The 25723-nt window shown below is 31.9% G+C and overlaps 1 protein-coding gene across 2 annotated transcripts; it reads left to right on the top strand.

The window, feature by feature from the left end:
* The first annotated feature begins 2356 nt into the window (after positions 1-2356).
* On the top strand, positions 2357-25723 carry LOC127736820 (uncharacterized). Of its 2 annotated transcripts, XM_052247410.1 has the most exons (8): positions 2357-2613; positions 11855-12178; positions 13656-13763; positions 19522-19605; positions 20662-20751; positions 21022-21108; positions 21979-22035; positions 25161-25723. In XM_052247410.1, the coding sequence occupies exons 1-8, from the start codon at positions 2571-2573 to the stop codon at positions 25178-25180; spliced, it is 813 nt and encodes a 270-aa protein (XP_052103370.1). In that variant the 5' UTR covers positions 2357-2570; the 3' UTR covers positions 25181-25723. The 2 variants fall into 2 exon arrangements, with proteins under 2 accessions (XP_052103370.1, XP_052103371.1); XM_052247411.1 differs by lacking the exon at positions 19522-19605.

Below are 25723 nucleotides of genomic sequence, written 5' to 3'. Positions count from 1 at the left end.
GTTGCTTATGTTATTACAAATCCGGTAAATAGTCTAATTCGGTAAGTCACATTCGTGAAAAGGGAAGGGTATTGTAGTTACGACATAAGGAACATATCCGATATCATCTGTGAAACGGTTATTCCATAACGGTCAACCAACTCGTGATGGCGTCCGTAAAATTTTAAATTAAAAGGTATGACTCACTTTATGAATATAAGAATACAATTTGTTCTGGGGGAAGGTTTGATTATTAGAGTGATATTTCCCACTAACCTGGTTTTTGAAATTGATTTAGAGTTTAAGATGCTTAAGGGAAAAAGTAAAAGAAGCCCAAACTGCGTTTTCAAAAGAAAAAAAAAAATGTCATTACATTAAAATGTGAATCACACCTTTAAAATGATAATGTCTTTCTCACATAAACTCGTATTTTAAAAAGATCTCAGGGTATTTCATTTTCTTTATGATATGAACCTTTACAAAAGCGTACCTTTAAAATGTAAAGACGAATAAACTAGTTCGAATCGAATATCAAGATTGTCTGACATAATAATGAATAACATAATCATTTTTTCTCATTGTCACCTTAGTATTCTATAAATATTTACCATTTCTTTTTAATTAAGTTTTGCATGAGGAGTTAGATCTAATCAAAGTAATATACACTTCAAAAATATCCATTTGAATTTAAATATTTCCTTTAAGCGTATTCAAACAAATGTCTCCTCTCCTTTCAAAACAGTAAAAAAAAGTCACGTACGATACGATATTTTAATCAAAATAGAATATTGTAAAAAAATGATAGAAGTTAAACCAATAAAGATTCTTATATCGAAATAAATACAAGACAAATGTAAAATTTTAATTGAAAATAAGTTGAATAGTTATGATGAAAAAGTAATTAATCTTTATTCAAAAACATACAACTCGGTCAAGATAAATAATTTTACTTAAGGTTCAACGATTTTACTATAAGAGGGCGTTTCACCGAACTCCGTAAAAGTGACCACAATCTTGAAATTGATAAGGGTAGATATTTTTAAATTCCTCGAGAAAATAGATTTTGTAAACTATGTCATGTTCTTGAAAACCAAGAACATTTTCTCTTGGAGTGTAATAAAACTAATAAAATAAGTTTTGGTCTATTTGAAAAGTGAAAATGGGAAGACGACTGTATATCACTTCCAAAAGACCAAAATCTTATTTAATAATTAAACCTATATAAACATAAACTAGTCATTTATCTTTTTAACTGTCATTAGAAGTGAGGACAAAAGCAGCTTAATTTGTTCATATTTTTATAGAAAATATATATATTTCTTGACTATATCTATGATTCATGTTCAATTTATATTACATTGTTACGGGACTTTCCGTTTGAATTTTTCTGGAAGTTCGGTATTTTTTTTTTTTTTTTTTTTTTTATTTATAAGTTTTTGTCACAAACATTTTTGTTTGTTCAAATTACATTAAAGATTATTATAAGATATTGTCAAATCAGAGAAGTTACCTGGATATTATTTATCATATTATTTGGAATGCCATGCAAATTTATGTATTTATTGCATTAATTTCAAAACATCTTGCCCTACTTCTTTGTGAGGTCGCATGCTATCACCTTGGTCAAAATGTACCATTTCACATAAAATAACGAATTTGACGACCCGATAAACGGTGAATTTAACATTTTATTGTATGTCGTTTATCATGGAAATTGTACAGGTACTTTTCGTGCCAAAAATAAAAAATGAAACTGATTATAAATAAGATAACTCATAAACGGCACAAGGGTCTACAATTATTACTAAGTTTATCATAGAAAAATAAATCAGTGACCACTCAGAAAAATAAAAACCAATACCTTATTCGAATTAAAAGCACTGATGCTTTTTTCAGTTTGAAAACGACAGTAGATTTGATGAAGGCCTTCTATACCTTGGGATATAAAAACTATACATCCTACCGATCCATAGGGGAGAAGACTTTATAAGTTTTATCAATTTGTGCCTCATACCTTTTGCATAATTAAGCTAACAAATAAAATTGAGAAGTAAGTTTCAACTACAGTTCACCACGTTACAGCGTTAAACCAATCACATCGTCACTAATATGTCCGAGGTGCGATAATCTAAATTGTCCGTAGACTTTTCTTCAAAAACTTGATTAATGCCATTAATAAGATATACTTACTGTAGACCTTTTTTCTTCATAACATTATGTATATTGTGGTAGTGAATGTTGTATAATTAGACCAATGAATGTTATGTTAGTATACGTCTGCTAACTGATCCATAACTTACAACGTACTCTCTTTAATTATTCTACCTATTCTATATACCCAGGTAAAGAGAACTCTATTTCCGGCATTGTGTAAATTTCTTTCGATGCACAGGAGGTAATATTTATTTATTCTTACAAGATATGATTAACCTGATCGAATGCAATTTTGCTAAATATTTTGAAAGAGACTGAGCTCTTATGGATACATTTGGAATTTGATAGCAAACGTTTTAAATAAAACTCGTAGTGCCAGATCCTTACTTAGTTGTCCAGTGTATGGAACCCGTTTTATCCTAGTATCCAGGAACAACATGTTTATGCATGTACTCGCCGCATCTATTTTGTGTATAAGAAGTAAGTTTGTTGTAAGTATGGATATCGAGTGGATATATACATGGAAATTATTTAAGCACTTTAAAAAATTATTTTCAATATGTTAACCTTCAAATCGGCAATACGTTTTTATAATAAATGTATTACATATCAATGCAGTAAAGTTTAATGTATATGTGTTTAGTTATACTCCTTATCTTTATCTGTGGTTCTACGTTAAGTCTTTTGTACACAATTGTGATCCATAATTGTCCTGAGGTAGCTAATTATTTCCTTATTATTAGATTTCCGTGTTATCTTTCTGTTCCAATACTTATCCATTACTAATTTTCCCAAAATATACATTTCCTTGAACATGTCCTTTCCAGAAGCCTTACAGACAAATTCATATATTTTTAAATTTAAAGAAAGAAACCCTAGTTCGATGACATCGTGGTAACGTCATCGCACCTTGGGCACTTATATAAATTATATATCGTACCTCCTTAAATGACTTTTTACCAGGCTCAATCAACACGACAAGAAGCACCACTGAATCCAGAATGTGACACTAATGTTTATTTGGAAATATAAAATATATAAGTACTTAGTAAGAAAGATTTTATTTTATTAACATTGCCGTTTCAGCCAGAGGTTTGGCTAGCTATTAAACCAGGTTCAACCCTCTAATTTTGTCTTAAAATGTCCTGTACCAAGTCGGGAATATTGCAGTTGTTATCAAATAGTCCGTTTATAGTATGTTGGCGTTTTTTGTTGTTGCACTTAAGTGTTTCTGTTGTTCTGTTGTTTTCCTGTTATAGTTGATGTGTTTCCCTCGGTTTTAGTTTTAACCCGGATTTTGTTTCTCTCAATCGATTTATGACTTTTGAACAGCAGTATACTACTGTTGCCTTTATTTATGAAAACACAATATATTTGAAATTGATTAGATATCAAACGTGCACTTCATTGTAATTTTAATATTGCGGCCATTTAGTATTATGGCAAATGGACACAGAAATAAAACATTTTGAACAACAACCATGAAAATTCATGATTTATACAAAGCGGCAAAGTGGTTTCTTGTGAAAATACAGATCAACCGATCAAAGGCATCGATGACCAGATTAGAAATTCAAAATTGTCATCATATCAACTTTAAAAGGACTATAATATTCAAATACAATTTTTATAAATTAATATTTAGCATCATTTCTTGTTATTATGAAAAAAGATAGTTGCGTCAATTGGGCAAATCCATGAAAATGATGATGACTAATTTGTGTTTAAATACTAAATATATTCATGCATACAAGCAAAATGAAAAGTAACCGGGATATAAAGAAGAACCCAGATGTGTACTAGCCGAACGTTCGGTGCCAAATATTTACGTGCTTTTTAACAGGGTAAGTTGAATCCCTATCCGGACACATTATTCTGACTCAGAATTGACAATTATTTGCTCTAACTGGTAATTTCTAACAACTTTTTTCAGGCCAGGTTAAACATTGATGAAATTTTCTTTAGAATTATAAACATTAACTAGGTCATACATACTTCAAAGGAAACAGTGCATTCCAGGAAAAGGTATGGGTTTGACATGAATGATTGTCACCTAAGTTAAACTTTAGACAACATAGCTATAAATGCTACAAATTGCAGAAATAAACACATTTATTCGTAGATGCATACTTAGCAAACACTTCACAAGTCAGTTTGCCATGTGTCTTAACTAATTTGTATTTATGCAAGACCAAAATATTTAAAACGAAACTTTTATAGTGAGTTTTTAAGGGGCATTAGATACGAGATAGAAAAAAAAGAAATATGATTTTTTTGTTCAGTCATTAAGGTGTAATACCACCATTGATTTTCCCCTATTAGTCTTTGGTAGATTTACATTTTTCAAAAAAGTGTGCAGAATGTATCTTTGTTTCAAATTAAGAAATACTTGGCATCAGTAAAGTTTTATCCTGTCCAGTACTATAGACAAAATTTCACATCACATTTCTTTGCATACCAAAAAAATAACCATCACTGGAAGTTAACCAATCAAATTTTCACTCCTTTTTTTCCCTGTGTACAAGCTTTAGTAACCATGAAACCTCAAGTTTCCAAAGTATTCTATAGAACCACCAAATAAAAAAAAATGGTGCTTTGAAACACCCAAAGAGATATGTTTATGACTCAGAATTTTTTTACTGCAATGAAATGTAGGATTGATTCCTTACAACTGTCAAATTCAAGGGAATATTTGTTTTACCCTTTTTCGTATGCAACCGGATGTGACGTACTATAATTCGGTGGTATTACACCTAAAGAAGACTTTGTTGAATGAACTGAATGTGATTTTTTTCCATAGTAATGCTGGTTATTTCAAACATTACTATCAAGTTTTGTCGTAATCAGTTTAATAGTTTGAGAAAAATCTAGTATAATGTAAGACGACATCTACATCGATTCGAGCAAAAATTCTTCGAAAAATCCAAGTCAAGCCGCATCATGATAGAATATAGTGTGTAACAATACATGATCAAATATTTATCTCTTTTGCCTACAAACAGTTGAATATGATACAAAAGATGACTCTAGAATGATAAATATCACTAATGGACCTCTTTGTTTTCAATATAAGATCCCTTTTGGTCCATTCATACTTCTCATTTCCTCAAAATTTCAATTTTTTAGGTCAAAAATAAAAATTTCGGGGTAAATTTCACTCATTTATGAAAGAAATGTGATAATAAATGAGTAATTGAATTATGCAAGCTGAATGAACTATCCATATAAAGGTTTACTGACTCCATGGAGGTTTCAATAAGTCCTTACGTAAAACTTAAATTTACGCCGCGTTCCAGAGAGGGACATAAAAATCTTTCCTTTTAATGAATTATCTGTTGTTACTGCTTCAAAAATAATTTCATTTACTTATGACTATATATTTATTAAAGTATTACTTAGGAAAAAGTTTTCTGTTACTTGCCACTCTCTCCCACTCTCTCCCCTCTTCCCCCTAAAAAAACAGCATTAAAAACTGAAGAGAAAGTATATTATAGTACAAGATTATAAAAGTGACGTGCAGAGGCGGATTTAGGGTGGAGGCTCAGGCCCCCCTTTTGAGGAAAAAATTTGGTTGGTTATATAGAGAATCACTGAAGCGTGACGAGAGCGGGTCCCCTCTTATGCAGTCAGTGGGCCCCCATTTATGAAAATTTCTGGATCCGCCACTGACTTGCTTTGCAATCGTAATTTAGGTGGGTATACTGTGAAAAGTTTGGAGAGGAACAGAAACAAACCCAAAGCTGGGGGTGGGTGGGGGAATAGGTAATATGTCCAGTCCTTTCAATCGTTTTGCCAAATCAAAAATTTCAAAATTATGGTTTAGTTTCTCTGTCTGGACAAAAGCAGTCTTTAATTCTAAAAGCCGTAAAATTGTCAACAGTCCGTAATAACTTTTCTTGCGATGTTTCTCACTTAGACCACAAACAGAGACAGGTATTTATGATTCACAGGATTTTATTTCCGAAAACAATTTGACCAATTTATAGGTAGCTGTTTACAAGCAATATTTATACATCTAAAAAATGTCGCCGGTAACTTGCAGCGATAACGTCGAAATTGTCTGCCAGCGACGTGGTGCATTTTAGCGCTAACGTTGATGTTCCAAATGGGGGACTCAATTTTTAGGATAACTCGCGTTTATCATGGAATCCAGCACGGTGACATATATTTGTTATTTAAGATTTGGAGAAAGCATGACAAAATGCAGTTTTTGTAGAAAAATGATAAAAATGACATTTTCAGAAACACATTATTTCCCTATTTTTAGGTTAAAAAAAATACCACTTTGAGCATCTGTTCCGCAATGTCAAGCAAGGCTTGCATAATTGTATAGTCATGCGTGTAGGGATTTATTTTTTTCCTTATTGTGTCTTATCACAGCTTCAAATTGAACCCGATCTTAATAATTTACGACGAAGAATATCTGCTCCAAAAATTTATAACATTGCCTAACTTTTTACAAAATTGCACAAATCCCCAATTTTCAGCCTCAATTTTCTCGAAAACAAGCATGATGACCTATGTTTTATTTTGTGTGTTATTTAAAACTCGCCAAGGCCTACAACATATTTCGAATTATAAAAATGACATTATATCGAGAAACTGTATCGGATGCCCTTAAGGTAAAGATCTTAAAAGATGTATCAAAAATAAAAAGGGTGTCACTCTATAAATTACAGTATAGGTTCAGTATCTTAAGCTTGCTTTTATTATAAACTGCACTTTAGACCGAATAATATGTTTTGTTTCCTTTTAAACTTCGTCTTGTAATCTATTATAGCAATATTTTTTATTTAAATTCTTTAACTGCATTTTTCAATATTGCATATTTTATGCACGTTTTGTAGGTCATTTAATCAATATAAGAAGGGGAGGACTATCAATCAACTTGTGCATACGCCTGTCCCAAGTCACGCCAACAATGAGTGGTAACCTGATATCATACTAGTATCATTATTTTTTTTTTTTCATTGTGTGATTATTTTTGGGGGAGAATTTGTCTTGAATGCGAATCCTTGAGTGTGTTTGTTGAGTTATCATTTTTTTTATAGTCTCGAGATGAGTTAAGACTTGACATTTTGTCACGAAAGACATTAGTCTACTTTGATTTCCTTTGACCTATGTATTTGTCTTCAAGATAAGCATTTATTAATTCATCAGGAAAGTTTGGGAGAACTACTACTGGTTTATACATTACAGATCAAACATGTTTATATTTCAAACAATAATTGTCATAGTGACCTGTTTACTCTTCAAAAAATATAAATAGGAATTTCAACAGGAGCAATTTTCGAATCGCGGATATGGAGTAAAAGTACAATTCACTTCCGAATTTCAAAAATAATTTGATTGATAAAGGTCTTATCATAAAATTAATTCGAAAGTTAAATCCACATATTTCAAAGAACTACATTCTGTATTTATGTTGTCTGCACTGCGATAGATTTTTTTTCACCTGGGTTTTACTACACGGCGACGCACAACAGATATCTTTATTCTTTTAGAGTGTGGCATGTTTAGCTGTCATACGTCATACGTAATGGTACGGGTAACGACATTATTCCGGGGTCGTCAATTAATCTGAATACGTTATAGCTATTGGTTCGTGGTATTCAGATTAATTGAAGACCCCGGAATAATCTCGTAACCCGTACCATTACGTATGACGTATTATGTATATATGCACTTGTCAAAGTTGTAAATATTCGGAATTTTTCTTTTAATCTTAAATAAGACCATCGTGGTATTTTATAAAATGAAATATCTATAACAGAAAAGTTGATGGCTGAAAATTTTAAGATGTTCTACGTTGGCGCTGATGTCGAATTTTGTCCTCAATCATTACAAAAATTGTAGATTTTTGACATTCTTCGTCGTTCGTAACCTTTGCAAGGTTATAAGTTGCTTATTTAAGATACTTTGTTGTTTAAGGCAGCCTAACAAAAACAACCAAAATTTATAATAAACATTATTTTTATTTTGTTTCTGTATTCAGCTGACCAATACATTTTCAGAAAGAGTAAAGCTATATATGACTCGTTATCATTTGGCAAAAGTCTTTTTTCTTAGTTGTGCGTGATCTGTGCGAAATAAGGGGGAGAGGCTAGCTTTTGATTGCTGGAATATATGCGCTGTATAATATTTGTTTCATTGACAACTCGCTTCAATTCATTTGACAAGAGGTCCACTGCAACGTCGTGTTCTACCTGTCATACAGGTAGGAGGTTTAGCTAACTCTAAAACCAGGTTTAACTCATCATTTCTCTCGGGAATGTTCCTAGCCATGAATATGACGGTTGTTTCCATTCGTTCGTTGATTGATGAAGTCTTACGTTTAATTGTGTCAGTTTTAATGAACTTGCCCTTTTTTAATTTACCTTGGAGTTGGGTATTTATGTTAAGCTTTTTTTTCTGTTATTTCTCTGACATTGTTCCTACACAGACAGCAGTACTCAGTTTTTTTCATTATTACTACGACCATTTGACCGAGATGGTATATTTTATCATAACTGCATCTGTTGACATGAAAATAAAGGTAACAGTAGTATACCGCTGTTTGAAATTCATAAATCGATTGAGAAAAAAACAAATCCGGGTTACAAACTAAAACTGAGGGAAACACATCAAATATATGAGGAGAACTACGACACAACAGAAACATAACATTAAAATGTAACACACACAGAAACGAACTATAATATAACAATGGCCATTTTCCTGACTTGGTACAGGACATTTTAAGAAAAAAAATGATGGGTTGAACCTGGTTTTGTGGCTAGCCAAACCTCCCGCTTTTATGGCAATGTTAAATATAACATTAAAATGACAACATTACATGACAGGACTACAATACAAATAAATGGGAGAACATATAGGACAGAGAAACATACGAATAATAGCTAACAAAAGGTACCAGGTTTAAAATTTAAGACGCGCGTTTCGTCCACACAAGACTAACCAGTGACGCTCAGATCAAACAAGTTGGAAAGCCAAAACAAGTACAAAGTTGAAGAGCATTGAGGACCAAAAGTTCCAAAAAGTTGTGCCAAATACGGCTAAGGTTATATGTCTGGGATAAGAAAATCCTTAGTATTTAGAATAATTCATACTTTTGCAAACAGTAAATTTATAAAAATGACTATATAATAGATATACATGATAACACCGAAGTGGTGACTAACTACAGAATAAAAACGGATACATAAAACAACATAAACCAGCACATAAATTCATGAACAACTATGAGTGCCATTTTACTTCATGAAAACCTTGTTTTGCCTTTGTTTAGGTGTCACTTCTGATCCTTAAACATTTTCCGATCGAATACAGAGTTTTTAAAAATTTAGAAAGTCAATGTTTCCTGTCTTCGGACTAGCTATTATGTAAATGAATACAATTTCGAAGATATAGTTTATCACTTAATATTTTTTATATGATTTACATAATAATATACAAATACTTAAATATGACTTAAGTTTGATTGAGCCGTTTGAGTTTTTTTCTTGGGTTACACTTTGATAAACCATGGTGCCGAAACTCCTTCTAAAACCTATATAAACAGTGTTGATTTCACTGTACACGTTATATATGAATAAAACTCAGAGTTTTCAAGAAAATTGAAACGAAATAAAACAAGAATAGAGCTCATGTCCCGCTAACACAAGCATATGTCCATGATCCATAAACTTTGAAATATGGCTCAAAATCTTAAAATCTGGATAAAAACTTCCTTGCAAAAAACAAGTGTACTAAAAGTAAAATAATAAAAATACTGAACTCCAAGGAAAATTCAAAACAGAAAGTCCTTTGTCAAATTGCAACATCAAAAGCTCAAACACATCGAACGAATTGAAAACAACTGTCCTGACTTGGTACAGGCATTTCCGTATGTAGAAACTGGTGGATTAAACATGGTTTTAAAGCTAGCTAAACCTCTCACTTGTATGACAGTCGCAGATAATTACCATTATGTTGACAACAATGTATGAGCAAAACAAACAGATATAATAGGTAAAAATGTCAAAAATTTGGGTACAGCAGACAACAAGTACATACAAAATTGACCATAGCACAATAACACAAAGTTTCCAGTTAATGTGACCACAACGTAATTCATGGTAAACTACATTTACCAAAAACTTTCGGAGAATATACCTTTTTCACACTATCGCATTTTTATGTTCTGTGAAATGTGAAATCGGGTCAAAACCGTTATTCAGTGCATCATTTGAAAAGATCACACCATAATAAACTTGTGAACCAGGTTGCAAGTAGATGGGACCAAACTTCATGGTTAATTATCTTAACAAAAAGTTTTGTCTGATACGGGACGGTCTAGTGGACGTACGGACAGACGCACATACCAGAAAACATAACTTCCTTAATCAAGGACAAAAAGATAAAACAATCTTTGAGTTGATAATTTTTTTTTAGAGGTAATTGGTGTGTTAACCTGGCTTCTGACTTTGCATAAAGGCGTCCGTATTTTATCATATAAGTAACATTATAAACGTTTAAAATATTCTTATCTTGAGCAGTCAAAACTGGTACCCTAAATGATATTATTTAAAACATGGAGTACATTGGTGATTCCAGCGGGATTGTCAAATCAGTCCATTTACTTATTTTGTCTTAAACTTGGGAGAAGGAGGAGATGTTCGGAAGGGGGCAGGATGTTCAAGTTATATATGAGGATAAGACTGCCCTTAATAGCCAAGCGTCAAACGTCCGTTTTCGCTACCATTAGCGTCAAATGAGCCTTAAGTTTTAATTGTCACTCGTGAAATATGCTTATCGTTAACGTTATTTTAACAAATATTTTACCGTCATTCGTCAGGTGTGGTACCCCATTCCGCTCCTCATACATAACAGTTTGATCTATGAAAACTATAAATAAATTGAAAAATAACACATTCATCCTTATCTAATCCTATACCATTTTAGGAATCAAGTGATTCTAATCATCTTGTTCAATCCATTAAAACCAAAGTGTGCCACATTAGCAGACAGCAAATTGAAAACCTGGAATACGAAGGTTCTAAAATCTTGAACCTATTCTTCCTACTCTTGTACAAATGAAAGCAGTGAATAGAAAAATGTTGGTGCCTTACATCATATGGTCATTTATTATTTTTACTAAACGATTTTCTGAGACAGTAAAAAGAAATGAACACGAAGAAGAAAGTCATAGAAATGATAAAGTAAATGATGGGAGTAGAATTGGTAATTTTTAACATGAGCGGACGCAAGTGCCACGATTATATTGCAAACAGTAAAACATTTTCTTCAAACCAACAACCCATACGAATATTGTCGTGGTACTCGCGTCCGCTCATAGCTAAATATTGCTTAAATAGACGCAAATTATCTCGATAAATAGATGCAAACGTTCTTGATAAATAGACACAAACATTCATGTTTTTCATAAAATCCGGTTTTTCGGGAGACAGAGAGAGGTAATGAATCATTTTGAATTACTTAGATTTATGAAAGATGAGTTACTTAACTTTTAAAAAAGTAGCATGGTATTTGACTTATATTTTTTCTAATTTGAACAAAAGTAGAAGGCCAGTTACAATAGCCTTATCATAGCTTGTCCTTTAAAATTATTTCTAAAATCTTATAAAAGCAAAGAAAACAGTATGCCAGTACTTTCTACTTGGCTGATGATTTCCTCTGGGACTAACAGTCAACCAGCACTGTCTATTATTTAATTTTTCAGTTATAATCTCCTGTGACGTCCACGTTTGTTTGACATGGGAGGCTGAAAACGAGAAAATAACCTTCAAATGTAGAGTTAGCCGACTAAAATGGAGACTTTACTTTTATAATCCTGATAACAAAGAAGAAGGACATTGTTTAAATCCAATACCTTTCCCTTTATGTTATTCGTCAAACAACAACGTCATATCTCAAGATCTTCGAACAAACACAACTGTACTTCTCATACATGGACATGTTAAAAAAAAACTCATTGGTACTTGGAAATGTGTTCATGGTACCGAGAGAGATAAGGCATTTGTTAATGTCTCCGTCATAAATACAGGTAGTGTACTTATAAACAGAAAATCTGGAGAAAGGTAATATTTGTATTTTTAACAAAATCATAATTGAATACAGTTATGATATATAAAGTATAATCACTTTACCCATAGGAAAACGTTTTAATTGGCCCAATTTATGTGATTTATTTTTAAATGCATCTCGAGGATGAAAGAAAACAGCTTAGTAAGAAAATACCAATGGTAACGAAATGAAACTGTAGCAAATGTCACCCTTATTTGTTCATATATTTTCAACTTTATGTCTTTAAATTCAATTGGTTTATCTCATTTATATATGTAATATAGTTGTAGTAGTAATATGTTGCTTTTGTGATCATTTGCTGAAGCAAAGTTACAATGTACTTCTGGGTTAAACATGTTAAAATGACACCTATTGTTTTGATGCATTTGTGTATTTAGAGTCGTTTGTTTTATCGGTAAATTGTCTTATGTAGACCTTTACCATATTTCCAATTCTTTCTATCCTAATTCCTAAAAGTCTGACAAGGACATTTATGTCCAATAAAAGTATGCAGATCTAATTAAAAAAAAATTACGTAAGAACTTGTGATGGGTTCCTGACATTAAATAGACAATAATCATATAAGTATTTTTACTTTAAGTTACTTTTTTCAGTACACAATTTTCTAGTAGACACATACGAAAAAATTAAAATGAAAAGATGTGATTAGGCAACTTTTTTTGTCTTCGAGGAAGATTTTTTTCCATCAGATACCTACATTTGTAAATGATATTTAAATGTTCCTGTTGTCTTTTAATGTCCTGCATTTAAATGCAAATTACAAAATTTGCGTTTCTTTGAATGCGTACAGCTCCCGAAAAATATGTAGAAAAGATCAAAACAAGCAAATTAATCCATAAACATCAAACGACAACCCTCAGATATAAATGTCGTGGACTGAGAAAGCATGCTTTTTGTGAGTTAAGGCACAGTAAAATCGTATATAAATGGTGATAAAAAACGTGTGTTGTACCTATTTTAGCTATTCTCACTCGTAAAACATCTTGAACAAACATTGATTTTAACACATCCCTGTTAATGATATATGTATAATAGGAATATTAATACATGTAACGTACCAAATGAAGTATACTAACGCCATACGGTGCGGTTGTGGGTGTGAGACGACACCAAAACGAGAAATTGACGACAAGAAAAACTGAAATCGTTCCGTTTTTACTTTAGAAAATTTTCGGCCAACTACATTGTTTTTAATTAATTGCATATACGGTGTGAACATTTGAACCACTCACCACTGATCTATTAACAAGCTCGAGATAGAACAAAAACAAACACAGAAAAAAAAAAGAAAACAAATCAAGCTTCAAGTATAATTCACATTATGCCAGTATGTAATGCATTATTTTGTTAAAATAACACAAAAAAGATCATGAAAAATTACCAATCTGTTTTACTCTTTTCTTTTTGTTGAACATTGTATATCATTTGGTCTACAGATCACTGTGTTGAGGAACATTTGGCTTGGACATTTATTGGCGGTATGATATGCGTAACTATACTTCTAATAATCAGAATAGCTGTAAACATAAACAAGGACAAGCTTGGTAAGTATTCTATAATTTATTTTGTAATGCTTCCTGAATTTAGTATTCTTTATTATTATTTGTTAACTATGTCCACCTTCCTTTTTTCTTTTGTTGTTTTCTACTCATTTTACTTGGGCTATGATATTCTCTGCGCATCTCTCAATTGTTATTATTATATCTTTATCATCTGGGATCAACTAGCTGTTTTATTATCATGACAGGACGAGGGGGAAATTTGCTTTTAGTTGGTCTCAAAGTTACTAAAAAAGTAACCTACCAACAAATTATGACTAGATTAGTCTTTTATCAACATTTGATTTTTATAGTTTGTTTCTATGTTATACTGTTACACCACTGTCCCTGGTTAGGGGAGGATTGGTGCCTTCAAACATGTTCAACCCAGCCACATTCTGTATGTGCCTGTCCAAAGTCAGGAGCCTATAGTTCAATAGTTATTACTGGTTTATGTCTGTCATATATGTTTTTCGTATCAATTAATCCGTTAGTTATCTCAATTATATTTTTACATATTATTCATATCATATCGGTGCCTTTCATAGCCGACTATACCGTATGGGTCTTTTACATTGTTGAGGCCGTACGATTGCCTATAATAGTTTACATCCACTACATTGGAACTTTGGTGGAAACATGTCTCATTGGCAATCCTCTCACATCTACTTATCTTGATATTAGTGTACATTTCGGATTGGACAAAAAATTGTGCACATGAACATAGAAACTGTATACTTTTTGAAATAATGTTATAAGCTACAAAAAAGCTTCTGAAATCAAAATATGTTGTTATTTTGAACTATACAAATGTGGATTTAAAGACTACATTAATGAAGGCGACAGTTATTAACCGATGTTCACATCCCTTCAATCGATTGAGAACAGACAAATCAAAACTATGACTTGATTCTTAAAGATGTTTTAGTGAGGGATAAATCTTACTTTATAAAAAATATATCTCTGATTCAAACAAAGCATTCTATAAAACTGACATTATCGTGAGTTATGATTGATTTTTTGATTGACAACATAATTGTTATGTTTGGAGGACGTGTTTTTCAACAAACAGTCGGCAGTCCCATGTTAACCAACTGTGTTCCTCTTCTTGTAGACTTATTCCTTTATTAATATGAGGCTGGCTTCATACAGGAGCTTTTGAATAAGAATGAAAAGAAGCTAGAACTATCCTTTAACTTGACGTTCCGCTATATAGATGATGTCCTCTCACTAGATAATTCAAAGTTTGGTGACTATATATATGTTGAACGCATCTATTCCATCCAACTTGAAATAAAGGATAGAAAAGATACAGTTAAGTTTGCCTTATATCCTGACTTAAATCTAGAAATAGAAATGCATGTCGGTTGAGCACAAAACTTGATGACAAAAGAGAAGATTTCAGCAGCACCTACATATGGAGTATATATTTCCTTATTGATACGATATTCTACAACTTGCATTTCCTATCATGATTTTCTTGATGGATGGTTGCTGCTTACAAAGAATGTATTAAACTAAGAGTGCCAAGTGGTGAAGTTGAAACCATCCCTTTGCAAATTTTATGAACGCCATCACGATATGGTAGACTTTTAAGGAATTTCTGTTTCACATATGACGACGAATATGTTCCAATTGTCGTAACTGCAATCCCGTCCCCTTTTCCTCAACTGTTATCTACCGAATTAAACTTGTCACCTTGTTTGTACTTACATGAGCAACACAACGGGTGCCTCTTGTGGAGAAGGATCTGCTTATTTGTTCGGAGCACCTGCGATCATTTCCGGTGTTTGTTGGGGTTAGTTTTTGCTCAGTCTTTAGTTGACTTTGTTTTGTTTTGTGTACTTTTTGCCTTTTTGTTGTCTTTTTTTTCTTTCTTTTTTGCCGTGGCATTGCCAGTTTGTTTTCGACTTACGAGTTTCAATATTTGTGAGATATCTTTCGCCTCTATTTAAAATGTACATTTTCACATTGACAACAGCTTACTATGTACTTTTCGACAAAAAATATATTTCGACAGGTTGTGGATGTTGTCATGGATACCAGTTGATTACATTTATTAACAAACTTGTGTATGTATGAACCACATTGTATTTCTAAACTCAATAAAGATCCGTCTAAACTCCATTTGATTGAAAAATTAAATAACTCTGCTGTCACCTTTAATTTATTTTTGCATTTGATATTCAAGAATCCTTCGACTTATGAATTTTTATATTCCTTTTGTTTCTTTGGCCTCCTTTCTGGTATGAGTATTCCAATTAACAAGGAATACGTTTCAAGTATACACACATTTACATGTACTTGAAAGAGACGTTTTTTCAATCCCTCCTGCTATGTGTGTTTTTTTACGGTATCAATTATTTTGACCCCTTCTAAAACGGTGGTTATAACCCAAATCATTTCCTTCATGTATGATGTGTTTGAAGTGATGTTTAAGACTGCAATAAACGTAGTATTTGCACAAATGGTTAATTATGAAATCACTACACGAAGTGTGTAATACGACAAGAAAATTCTTAAAATATTGCATTATCTGACTTATATACCATCAAAAAATATTATTTTCTCTAAATAATTTTAGGAATGTTATCCTGTGGTACTGATCATAATGAAGTGAGATATTCTTTTCATAAGGGATAAGGCATAAAAATCCCCTACGGATGAATTTAAATGATGAACAAAACTCATTAATTAATCTAGATATCAACGTAAGTAATCCCTGTCCACTTACAATATAAATGTTACAGTAATTGCGTCAAGTAAGAAGTATAATGAATTGTAAGATGATGACATGTACAAGTCACTTTGTAAGAAATTTAACAATTAAGCTAAATAAAGGGGTGCTATATTTTTTTCTCTTCTTTCGCGACATTTTAATCACGGAAAAGCAGATTACTTTTTCAACAATTTTTATAGAACTTCTCAGAGTACAAGTAATTGTTATCTCACTTATGCCTGGCAATACATTTTTTTTTCTTCAAAACTTGAGAATCTGTATCCAACATTATACCCCTTTCCTTTAAATGGCTGTTCCCCTACAAAAAATCGGAGGAAAGGATTGTTTCTGACTAAACTTTAGAAAAAATGTTCCATTTAGTATATTGTACAGTAAAAACATCAATTGGCAACAAAACACGATATAAATGTTTAAGTAATCTGTAGTTTGAATTTTTATCATGCTAAATAATGACCTGTCGCAGGACTTTATTTTACGCCTTGAAGTACATTACATTCACACTTGGTATCGTCCAGGTTGTTTCGTCAAAAGAATGACCTGTGGTTCTGAAAGGAAATAACTACATATAGGTACATAAGACATAAGTATTATAAAGTGTCGTACAGTGTAAAACCTGTGTACCTAAACTTATATTTTGTCATTGCAGAAGGTTTTCCGGATTATTTAAGAAGTCTTAAACACTATCCGTTCAAAGATGATTACTGGTAGTTTTTTAAGTCTGACGAAACATGATTCATTCATTAATAGCAATTGCATTATGCTTTAAAGTAGAATTCAGTAACTGCGAGTAATCTCACAGCATTCACGAACACATTAGATCCCGCACCATTATTCAAACCATTTTGCCAGCTTTTCGTTTATGAAAATATCAGAAATGCAGTCATTTCAAATCTCAATTGAATAGTTTTTTTTTAAATTTATTTATATATTATGGGTCTTGATATGAAAGTTAGAAGATGTGGTATGATACATGTAGGCAATGAGAAGATTCTCAACCACAGATCCAATGAAGCAGAAGTTAACAAATATAGGTCACCGTACAGCATTCAGAAATGAGGAAAACTCCTACCGCTTAGTAACATGAGTAAGCTATAATATGCCCCGAAATGACAAATGTAAAACAATTCAAACGAGAAAACAATAAAATTACAGGGTTTCGGATTGGGATAGGTACATACAGAATGTTGGGGATTTAACATGTTTGCTGGCGTCAAACCATTCCTAAACCTGCGACAGTGGTGTTACAGTACAACATAAGAACAAACTATAAAATCAGTTGAAAAGAGCTTAAGTTATCAGATTGATACAAAGCATAAAAAATAGAAAAAACACAGAAGACAAAAATTATTGATGACCAATCACTACTAACAGAGCAACGATTTATCAAAGACTAAAATATCAACCAGTATACATCAAGTATTCAATGTTTGGTCTACGATATTGGTTTGTTGAAGGTTATGCAGTGACCTTATGTTGTTTGTACTACGTTGTTGATATCGGGTTATTTCATAGCCAGTCATCGCACTTTTGATATATGATTCGATATAATTTGTTATATTTGTTTCGCTTAACTTTTCTGCGAATAATATCTGCTCAGTCTTGTATTGTTATGCTCAGTAAACTACGATGATATGAACATCGAAGTCGACATATATTTTAGAACTACTACATAAGATGCAAAAAAGTTTGACGTTCGTCATAGCGGCTGTTTTTTTACAAAATAAAAACACAAGCGGAGCTCAATTTAAAAAAAAAATAAAAACAACATTTGCTACAAAAAGAAACACTTGAGATAAAGGATACAACAGATACTGTTAAGTCTGCATCATATCTTGATTTACATCTAGATATTGACAATGAGGGTCGGTTGGAAAAAAAACTTTACGACAAAAGAGATGATTTCAGCTTCCAAATTGTGAACTTTCCGTTTCTATTTATGGAGCAGGATCTGCAGTTTGAATGTCCCTCTGGTATCTTTCGCTTTGTTTCTAAGTAATCAAGTGTTTAGAATCATAATAAGTTTTATATAACAGTCCGTTTCTATGTACTTTTAGCGTTTGTTTTCGTTGCAGTTCAGTGATTTTGCTGTTCCGATGTTTTCCTCTCTTAGTTTATGTGTTTCACTCGGTTTTGGTTTGTGACCCGGATATGTTTCCGCTTAATGACTATTGAACAGCGATACACTTCTGTTGCCTTTATTTAGAAACGGTAGATTTACAGAAAATGATCTTATCAAGGATATTCCATGTAAGCACTGGAGCGCTGGCTACTAAACTGGTGTGTTCCTCTGATCTCTGGATGATAACCTGCATAAATTTGGGTTGGTTTTTGCAACAATTTGTTTATAATATAGTACGTCACATGCGTCTTTCGTCGCTAGCGTGGAAACCGAAAACAGTAAAAAGAGAATACACAAAAAATATTCAAAAATGTTTTGTTTATACGATTATGCGATGTATGTCTTAATAAAAAGATCTTTGTGTTTTGGACGGTGCAAAACATATTAACTTTAGAGTTGTATAATTGACCATAAAAAAGAAAATAAATAGCTACAAGTCTAAATTTTCTCAATTGAGGAAAGTGTCTGAGGGAAAAATGTGTTAATCATTTGTCATATTTTTTTTATCTAGAAACGAGAAAAAGAGGCAAAAGGTACCACAGGAACACTTACTCTCATAAAAAACACTGACAACCGCATTGCAAAAAAGACCAAAAGATACGAAATATAACCATTTTAAACAATGTACAAATGATATAAACAGTTTATACAATATAAACATTTTATACAATATAAACATTTTACACAATATAAACATTTTATACAATATAAACATTTTACACAATATAAACATTTTATACAAAATAAACATTTTACACAATATAAACATTTTATACAATATAAATATTTTATACAATAAAAACATTTCATTCACAAACAATCACATTAAAACATAACAGCAAGTTCTTTTGAAAAAATTGTGACTTTTGAATGCTCCTCAATTGATTATTATTATGTAATTTAAGAGTCATTTCTAGAGGAAAGGGAATGTAGAAGAGATGACTTTTGTTGGAAGAACTTCTGTGTGTTTCACTCTAATGTTCGCTTTGGTAATTTATGTCATTACTTTCTCTTCAGTTCCACGATTGACAATGATACTTTAATTAAAACAAAAGGCCATTTGTAATATGTTAAAAACATTATCTAAGCGGACACGACGAACTGTTTGTTGTGAGTAAAAGCCAATATATGACACACATAGTTAAGCGTTAATTGATAGCGAGAACAGAGGATACAATTGGATAGTGTACTACTGCAGCAAGGTTCTGTTAATTCCGCCATCTTTAAATCGCTGAATTGTACTCAAACTTTCATAAATTCAAACATATTGCAGAAACTGATGGTTTCCTTGAATTGTTTCTGTAATTTCCAGATCCGTAATTGATATCAAAGTACAATATGGAATGTCAAAAATCAAAGACAACGATAAGCACTGAATTAAGAATAAGGCTTTTGAAAATATAAATCTGTAATTGATGCACCATCGAAAAGCAATATCGTTCTATAAACAATGCAGGTAATAAAGATATTTTGCAAACAGAGGCAGCAATAGCTTACTTATGTTCAAAAACCTAGAGGTGAGATCATTTACATCAACAGCGAAAGCATCTCCTGATTGGCATGCATTATCCGTCATGCTAGTCCTAGTTTGGTCAAAATGTCAAAACAGGGAATAAGTCATAATCTTTAGATTTTCAGATTACAAGTACTACTATTCCAAAATTAGAAAATTTCAGACCGGGTGAACATTCCTTCTGTTAGGCACATACCCAACGTATCGGGAAACTAAATTGTTTTCGTCCGTTCATTCGTTCTCAAAACCACACCAGGCCGCGAATTAATGCATTCAAAGACTAAAATAAAGAGAAATAATTAAGTTTTAAATAAATAATTACATATTTTATATTATGATAACAAATGCTAAATTAACATCCATGGAATGAAAGTAAATTTGTGTATTCGAAAATAAATTCATGTTTAATTCTTGAGATGAGAAAATGTTTACATTATTTAAAATTAATATGTATTTGCTTGTTGATAGTGAACAACTCATGATTATTATTGAAAATATTCACGTTTAATATTTTTTATTTTTTTATTTTCAGGTCTTTCAAAACTATTTATTGGGATAACATTGTTTAGTCTCGGCATTATTATTCCTTTATATATTGGACTGCTGCAAAAGAATTGCAAAGGTAAGGTCTTTAAAGTACTATATCTTATTTGCAAATGCGTATATTGTTTTTATTTGAAACCTATATTTTAACCATCATGATTTATGAAAACGAAGGGATATAATGCTTCATAAACAAGTATAACAGGAGTCAAAGACAATATACTACAGTTAAGAACCTCAACCGACGACACCCTACTCATACGTTAACATATATACATAAGTATAAATTCGTGAATTGTGTTTCTTCATACGCAATTACGCAATACATATACTGCAATTTTTATTACAGATAAATACTTTTTCCTAATTTATGGATTTTGGGTTGTTCTGATGTTTGTGCTATGTAATTTATTGCCAAGAAAAAGAAACAGATTGGGTTTGTATCTGCATAAAAATTATACGTATTTACAGCAGAATGGTTCAGCTTTGATTCATTTTTATCTTTTAAGTTAATATTACTTTTTTCAATTATGTAAACACATGTAAATAAAGCTATTGTTAATCAGTTTTTTTTGTTAATGTTCAGTCTTAATCATTGAAATTTAGAATGACATTATTTGCGTCCACTAATTGCTACATGATCAGATAAATTATATTCATTTCTAAATATTTATCAATACTTTATCAAAATCCATAAATATTTGACGGTCCGATTTTATAGGCATTTTGTAATATAAAACGTAATATTTAAATGGTACATGTATTATGTTAATAAGTCAAAGGACACATAACTAGATTAAAGTACAACTGCTGCTTTTTTGTTTTAACATAGACGCACTTATCTCAATAAGTGCGCATGGAGCAAATTATTGTAAAACCCAAAGTATATATCAATACAATAAAAGCTCATTAGAAAAACGCAAACCAAGTTCCTTATAAAACCCTTGAATCACAAGTATAGTATTAAAAATGATAGACTGCGAATTGCACAGATGTCAACAAAACGCATGCTTACCAAAATAATTGTATTTAAATTTAAGCTTGAAATTGATAATATAAAAATAGTTCATTGTATAATTAGGAAAACAAATGTAGTATTCATTTTTAATGCACAACTGTGCTCAAACATACATCCTTTGACCCCTTGACATTACGATATACAATTCTGGATCTCTGTACTTTCTGAAAAGTTTCGGAGATGGTTGATGTGGTCTGTTATAATATCAAATATTATTTTATAATTGCAGTAATATTTTCTTTTTTATAACATTCTTCATGTTCTTTGACGCTTGTTTCCTTCTTGTAGGTAAACAACCTGAACAATCTGAACGATCCAGTTTAAACATCGATCCAAATAGTCAAGGTAAGGAAAGACAAAAAATTTAAATGAAGGAAGAATTTCACCACAGAAATATATTGCTCTTATGTCTAACGACATTTTCATAAGTAACATAGGCCGGGGGACGTCCGAGCGCAGTTTATATAGAAATCATGGAAACATTGGACGGCACGTTTCCCTTTCAAAATTTTATTACATGAATTTTCTAGTAAATACGTCATACATCATTTGAGTCCTCAAGTAAACATACTTCCTATAGCAAAAACAAAAGCTTTATTCCATTTCACCGCAATCTTTGTAATCGTCCATTCACTGTGGACATTTTCTCACGTGAGTTCGATATATTCGTGCGTTAAGAGTTTGAGAGGTAATATTTAAATGTAATACCGTTAATCTTGTTGACCCTCTTCAATTATTAATTCAATTAATGTGATTTGCATTTTTGTTCAATCTGTTTCACACAGACACCGCTTATGATAAACTTTTTGCATAAATAAGCCTCCACGATTAAAAATACAGAGAGGAAACAACCTCAGATCACAATTTCTTGCTTAAAGTAAAAGTGACAGTGTGTCACTTAGATAGGTCGTTGTAACATAGCTTTCGTAAAAAGTTACAATTACCCAAATTGGAGTAAAATGACTAAGGAATCGAATAAAGTACGATTTACCTACAACATAAGACTTATGACAGTGACTGCTAGTAGTCTCAGACCTTTGTCTTTATGTTGTTGGGGTATGCAGGTGTCCAACAACGTCCACTGTGTGTTTTGGTTAGATGTATTTCTATTTGTATCCATCTGATGAGTTAGGCCTTTTTCAACTGATGTTTATAGTTCTTCTAAAAGAGAAGGGTTGGGATCCCGCTAACATGTTTAACCCCGCTGCATTCTGTATGTATGTGCCTGTCCCAAGTCAGGAGCCCGTAATTCAGTGGCTGTCGTTTGTTACAATGTTACATATTTGTTTTTCGTTCATATCATAAATTAGGCCGTTTGTTTTCTCGTTTAAATTGTTTTACATTTGTAATTTCGGGGCCTTTTATAGCTGACTATGCGGTATGGGCTTTGCTAATTGTTGAAGACCGTACGGTGGTCTATAGATATGATAGATGTTAATTTCTTTGTCATTTGGTCTCTTGTGAAGAGTTGTCTCATTGTCAATCAAACCAGATCTTGATTAATTCAGATGCGATCAAACTCAATAATCCTTTGAACAAACGTATTTTTTAAGGTAATCAATTTAACACCGTAATAGAATCTTTTATACGTTTTTTTATCGGTACCGATCCATTGAGTTGAGCCATTCGCAAAGTATTTTAACTCTTGTGTGTTTTTAAGAGCGAGGTTTTAGCGCTCACACTATAAAAATGAAAAGATGTGGTATGATTGCCAAAGAAACAACTATCCATCAAAGTGCAAATGAAGTGGATGTAACCAATTACAAGCCTTCAACAAAGAGAAATACCCATACAGTATAGTCGGCTATACTATATATAAAAAATATGAGAAATACAATTGAGAAAATTAACGGCCTAATTACAACAAAACAATTGCGAAAACAAATATGACGGACATGAACAAACGACAACCACTAAACTACAGGCTCCAAATATGAGACAGGGTCATACAGATTTGAACCATTAAATTTCTTGTTACCCTGTAACAAGTCATAAGCCTGTATTTCAGATGTCTTTCAGTGGCTCGTCATGAATTAGGACATTGGTTTTCTTGTTTGAAACATTTTTCTTATCGGAGCAAGTGAACATTCAAAAATAATTTACAAATAAAGTATTTAACACAAATCTTCAAAATGATTAGTATTTCCCCATTCGGAAATCTTTAGCGAACTCAGGTGACATAGAGGTAAAGTATGCTGTACTTATATAAAAAATCTAACAAAACAATTTTGTATTTTCTAAAACCGTATTCAAAACTGCCTTAGACAATAATTGTGCAAAATTGCATGTTTCAAAGTCAATCCTAACAAAAATTAGAGGATATAACCCAGCGTGTGTAAATTTGTCATGGTAGGAACGATAAATGTTATTAGCGTAATGCAAGATAGTAAAGTGTAAAATTGAGAATAGAAACGGGAAATGTGTCAAAGAGGCAACAACTCCACCAAAGCGCAGAAAACAGTCCTCGGCCAACGATAGTTCTTCAACACAGCCAGAAAATCCCGCATTCGGAGGCGTGCTTCAGCTGGCTCCTAAACAAAAATCACACATACCTCCGAAACATATAAATGAACCAAAATGTTAAAAATGGTATAGTCTAGGTCACATTTTCGTTCAATAAGCATGGGAATAGCATTGAACGAGATAAAAAAAAATAGGATAATTGCTGACGAACATCATTCAATTTCTTCGTTATCATCTCCATCATCATTTTATTATTTCGAAAGTCGTCCTCATCATCCTTTATATCAGAATAATGACGTTCCTGTGAAATTTCTATTAACTCTAGATATTGTTGATTTGTTCGTTCGTAATCATGTTCATTATTGTGTGATTCTTAGGCTGAATGATATCTGAAATTTAAGATATAGCAAAATGAAAGAATTATTTAAGAAACTATATCGAAATGCAGTCGGTATTTAATCTTATTATTAACATTTGATCGTTTCTGTTCCAGCACTTCATTTGGTCTCAGTTGGATAGTTGCCGTGCTTGCAAAAATACATCTCCCCTCAAATAAGATTGAACCAATGTGCTTTAAAAAAAAGACACAAGACATGCATTCTCTATAAAACTATTGTTATCTGTGTTGTAACTGAAACAAATATCAATCAGGCGACAAGTTGCCTTTGTTAGGTCTTACGTCTTGTGCCAAGTCAGGAATTTGACAGTTGTTATCTACATTTCGTTTACTCATTTAGATGTGTTTTCCTTGGTATTAGTTTGTAACCCGGATTTGTTTTCTCTCAATCGATTTATGACTGTTGAACAGCGGTATACTACTGTTGCTTTTATTTAGAAATTCTGTGAATCCGTGTCTAATAAAAAATATAAATTATTTTTAAAAGATATCCATATTCTAGGTGTTTAAACGTAACTGCAAAAGTTCTTCGTGTGCACAAACATTGTTATTTGCATTTACAGTTCAACGTTATATTAAGTTTATTTGAAAACATATTTTTGGTTTTCAGAAACTGACGATAAAGATTAAAGAAGAATGTAAACAATGTACATGATGTAGCCGGAATTTGAAGAAAATTGACACGTATCTATAGTTCAATTAAAATCCTTCATAATTGTAGTGCTATTTTGTCTAGAATGTGTAACTTAGATTAGAATTATATTCTTTATGCTGAAAGTAAGTTGAAAAAATAAATAAGTGAAAAGACATTGATTTTATTCAAAAGTCATGACCAGTATTACACAAGTTTAAATGGCTGAAAGATTAGTTCTTGCACATAAACTACATTATCGCCCCTTTATTGTTTTGTTACAGTTTATATTCGAATCAAAATATCGACTCCCTATTCAATTGGTTTAAACAGACTAACATGTTGGGTCAAAAGTTAAAATTTGTCGTCGGCAGATCATTTCTACAAGATTTATTCATAAACAGAAAGTCACAACATTGAGGAAGTGCCTTTATGGTACATACCTGACATATTATTATTTATTAGTTTTAATCCTTTAATTCAATTCTTTAGACAATCTTATCCATAACCTCTTAATCAAATGTAAATTTAAATTCATAAAA

The sequence above is a fragment of the Mytilus californianus genome, unplaced genomic scaffold (assembly GCF_021869535.1).
Source record: "Mytilus californianus isolate M0D057914Y unplaced genomic scaffold, xbMytCali1.0.p SCAF_38, whole genome shotgun sequence".
Classification (NCBI taxonomy): domain Eukaryota; kingdom Metazoa; phylum Mollusca; class Bivalvia; order Mytilida; family Mytilidae; genus Mytilus; species Mytilus californianus.
This window is presented reverse-complemented; position numbering and strand designations above follow the sequence as displayed.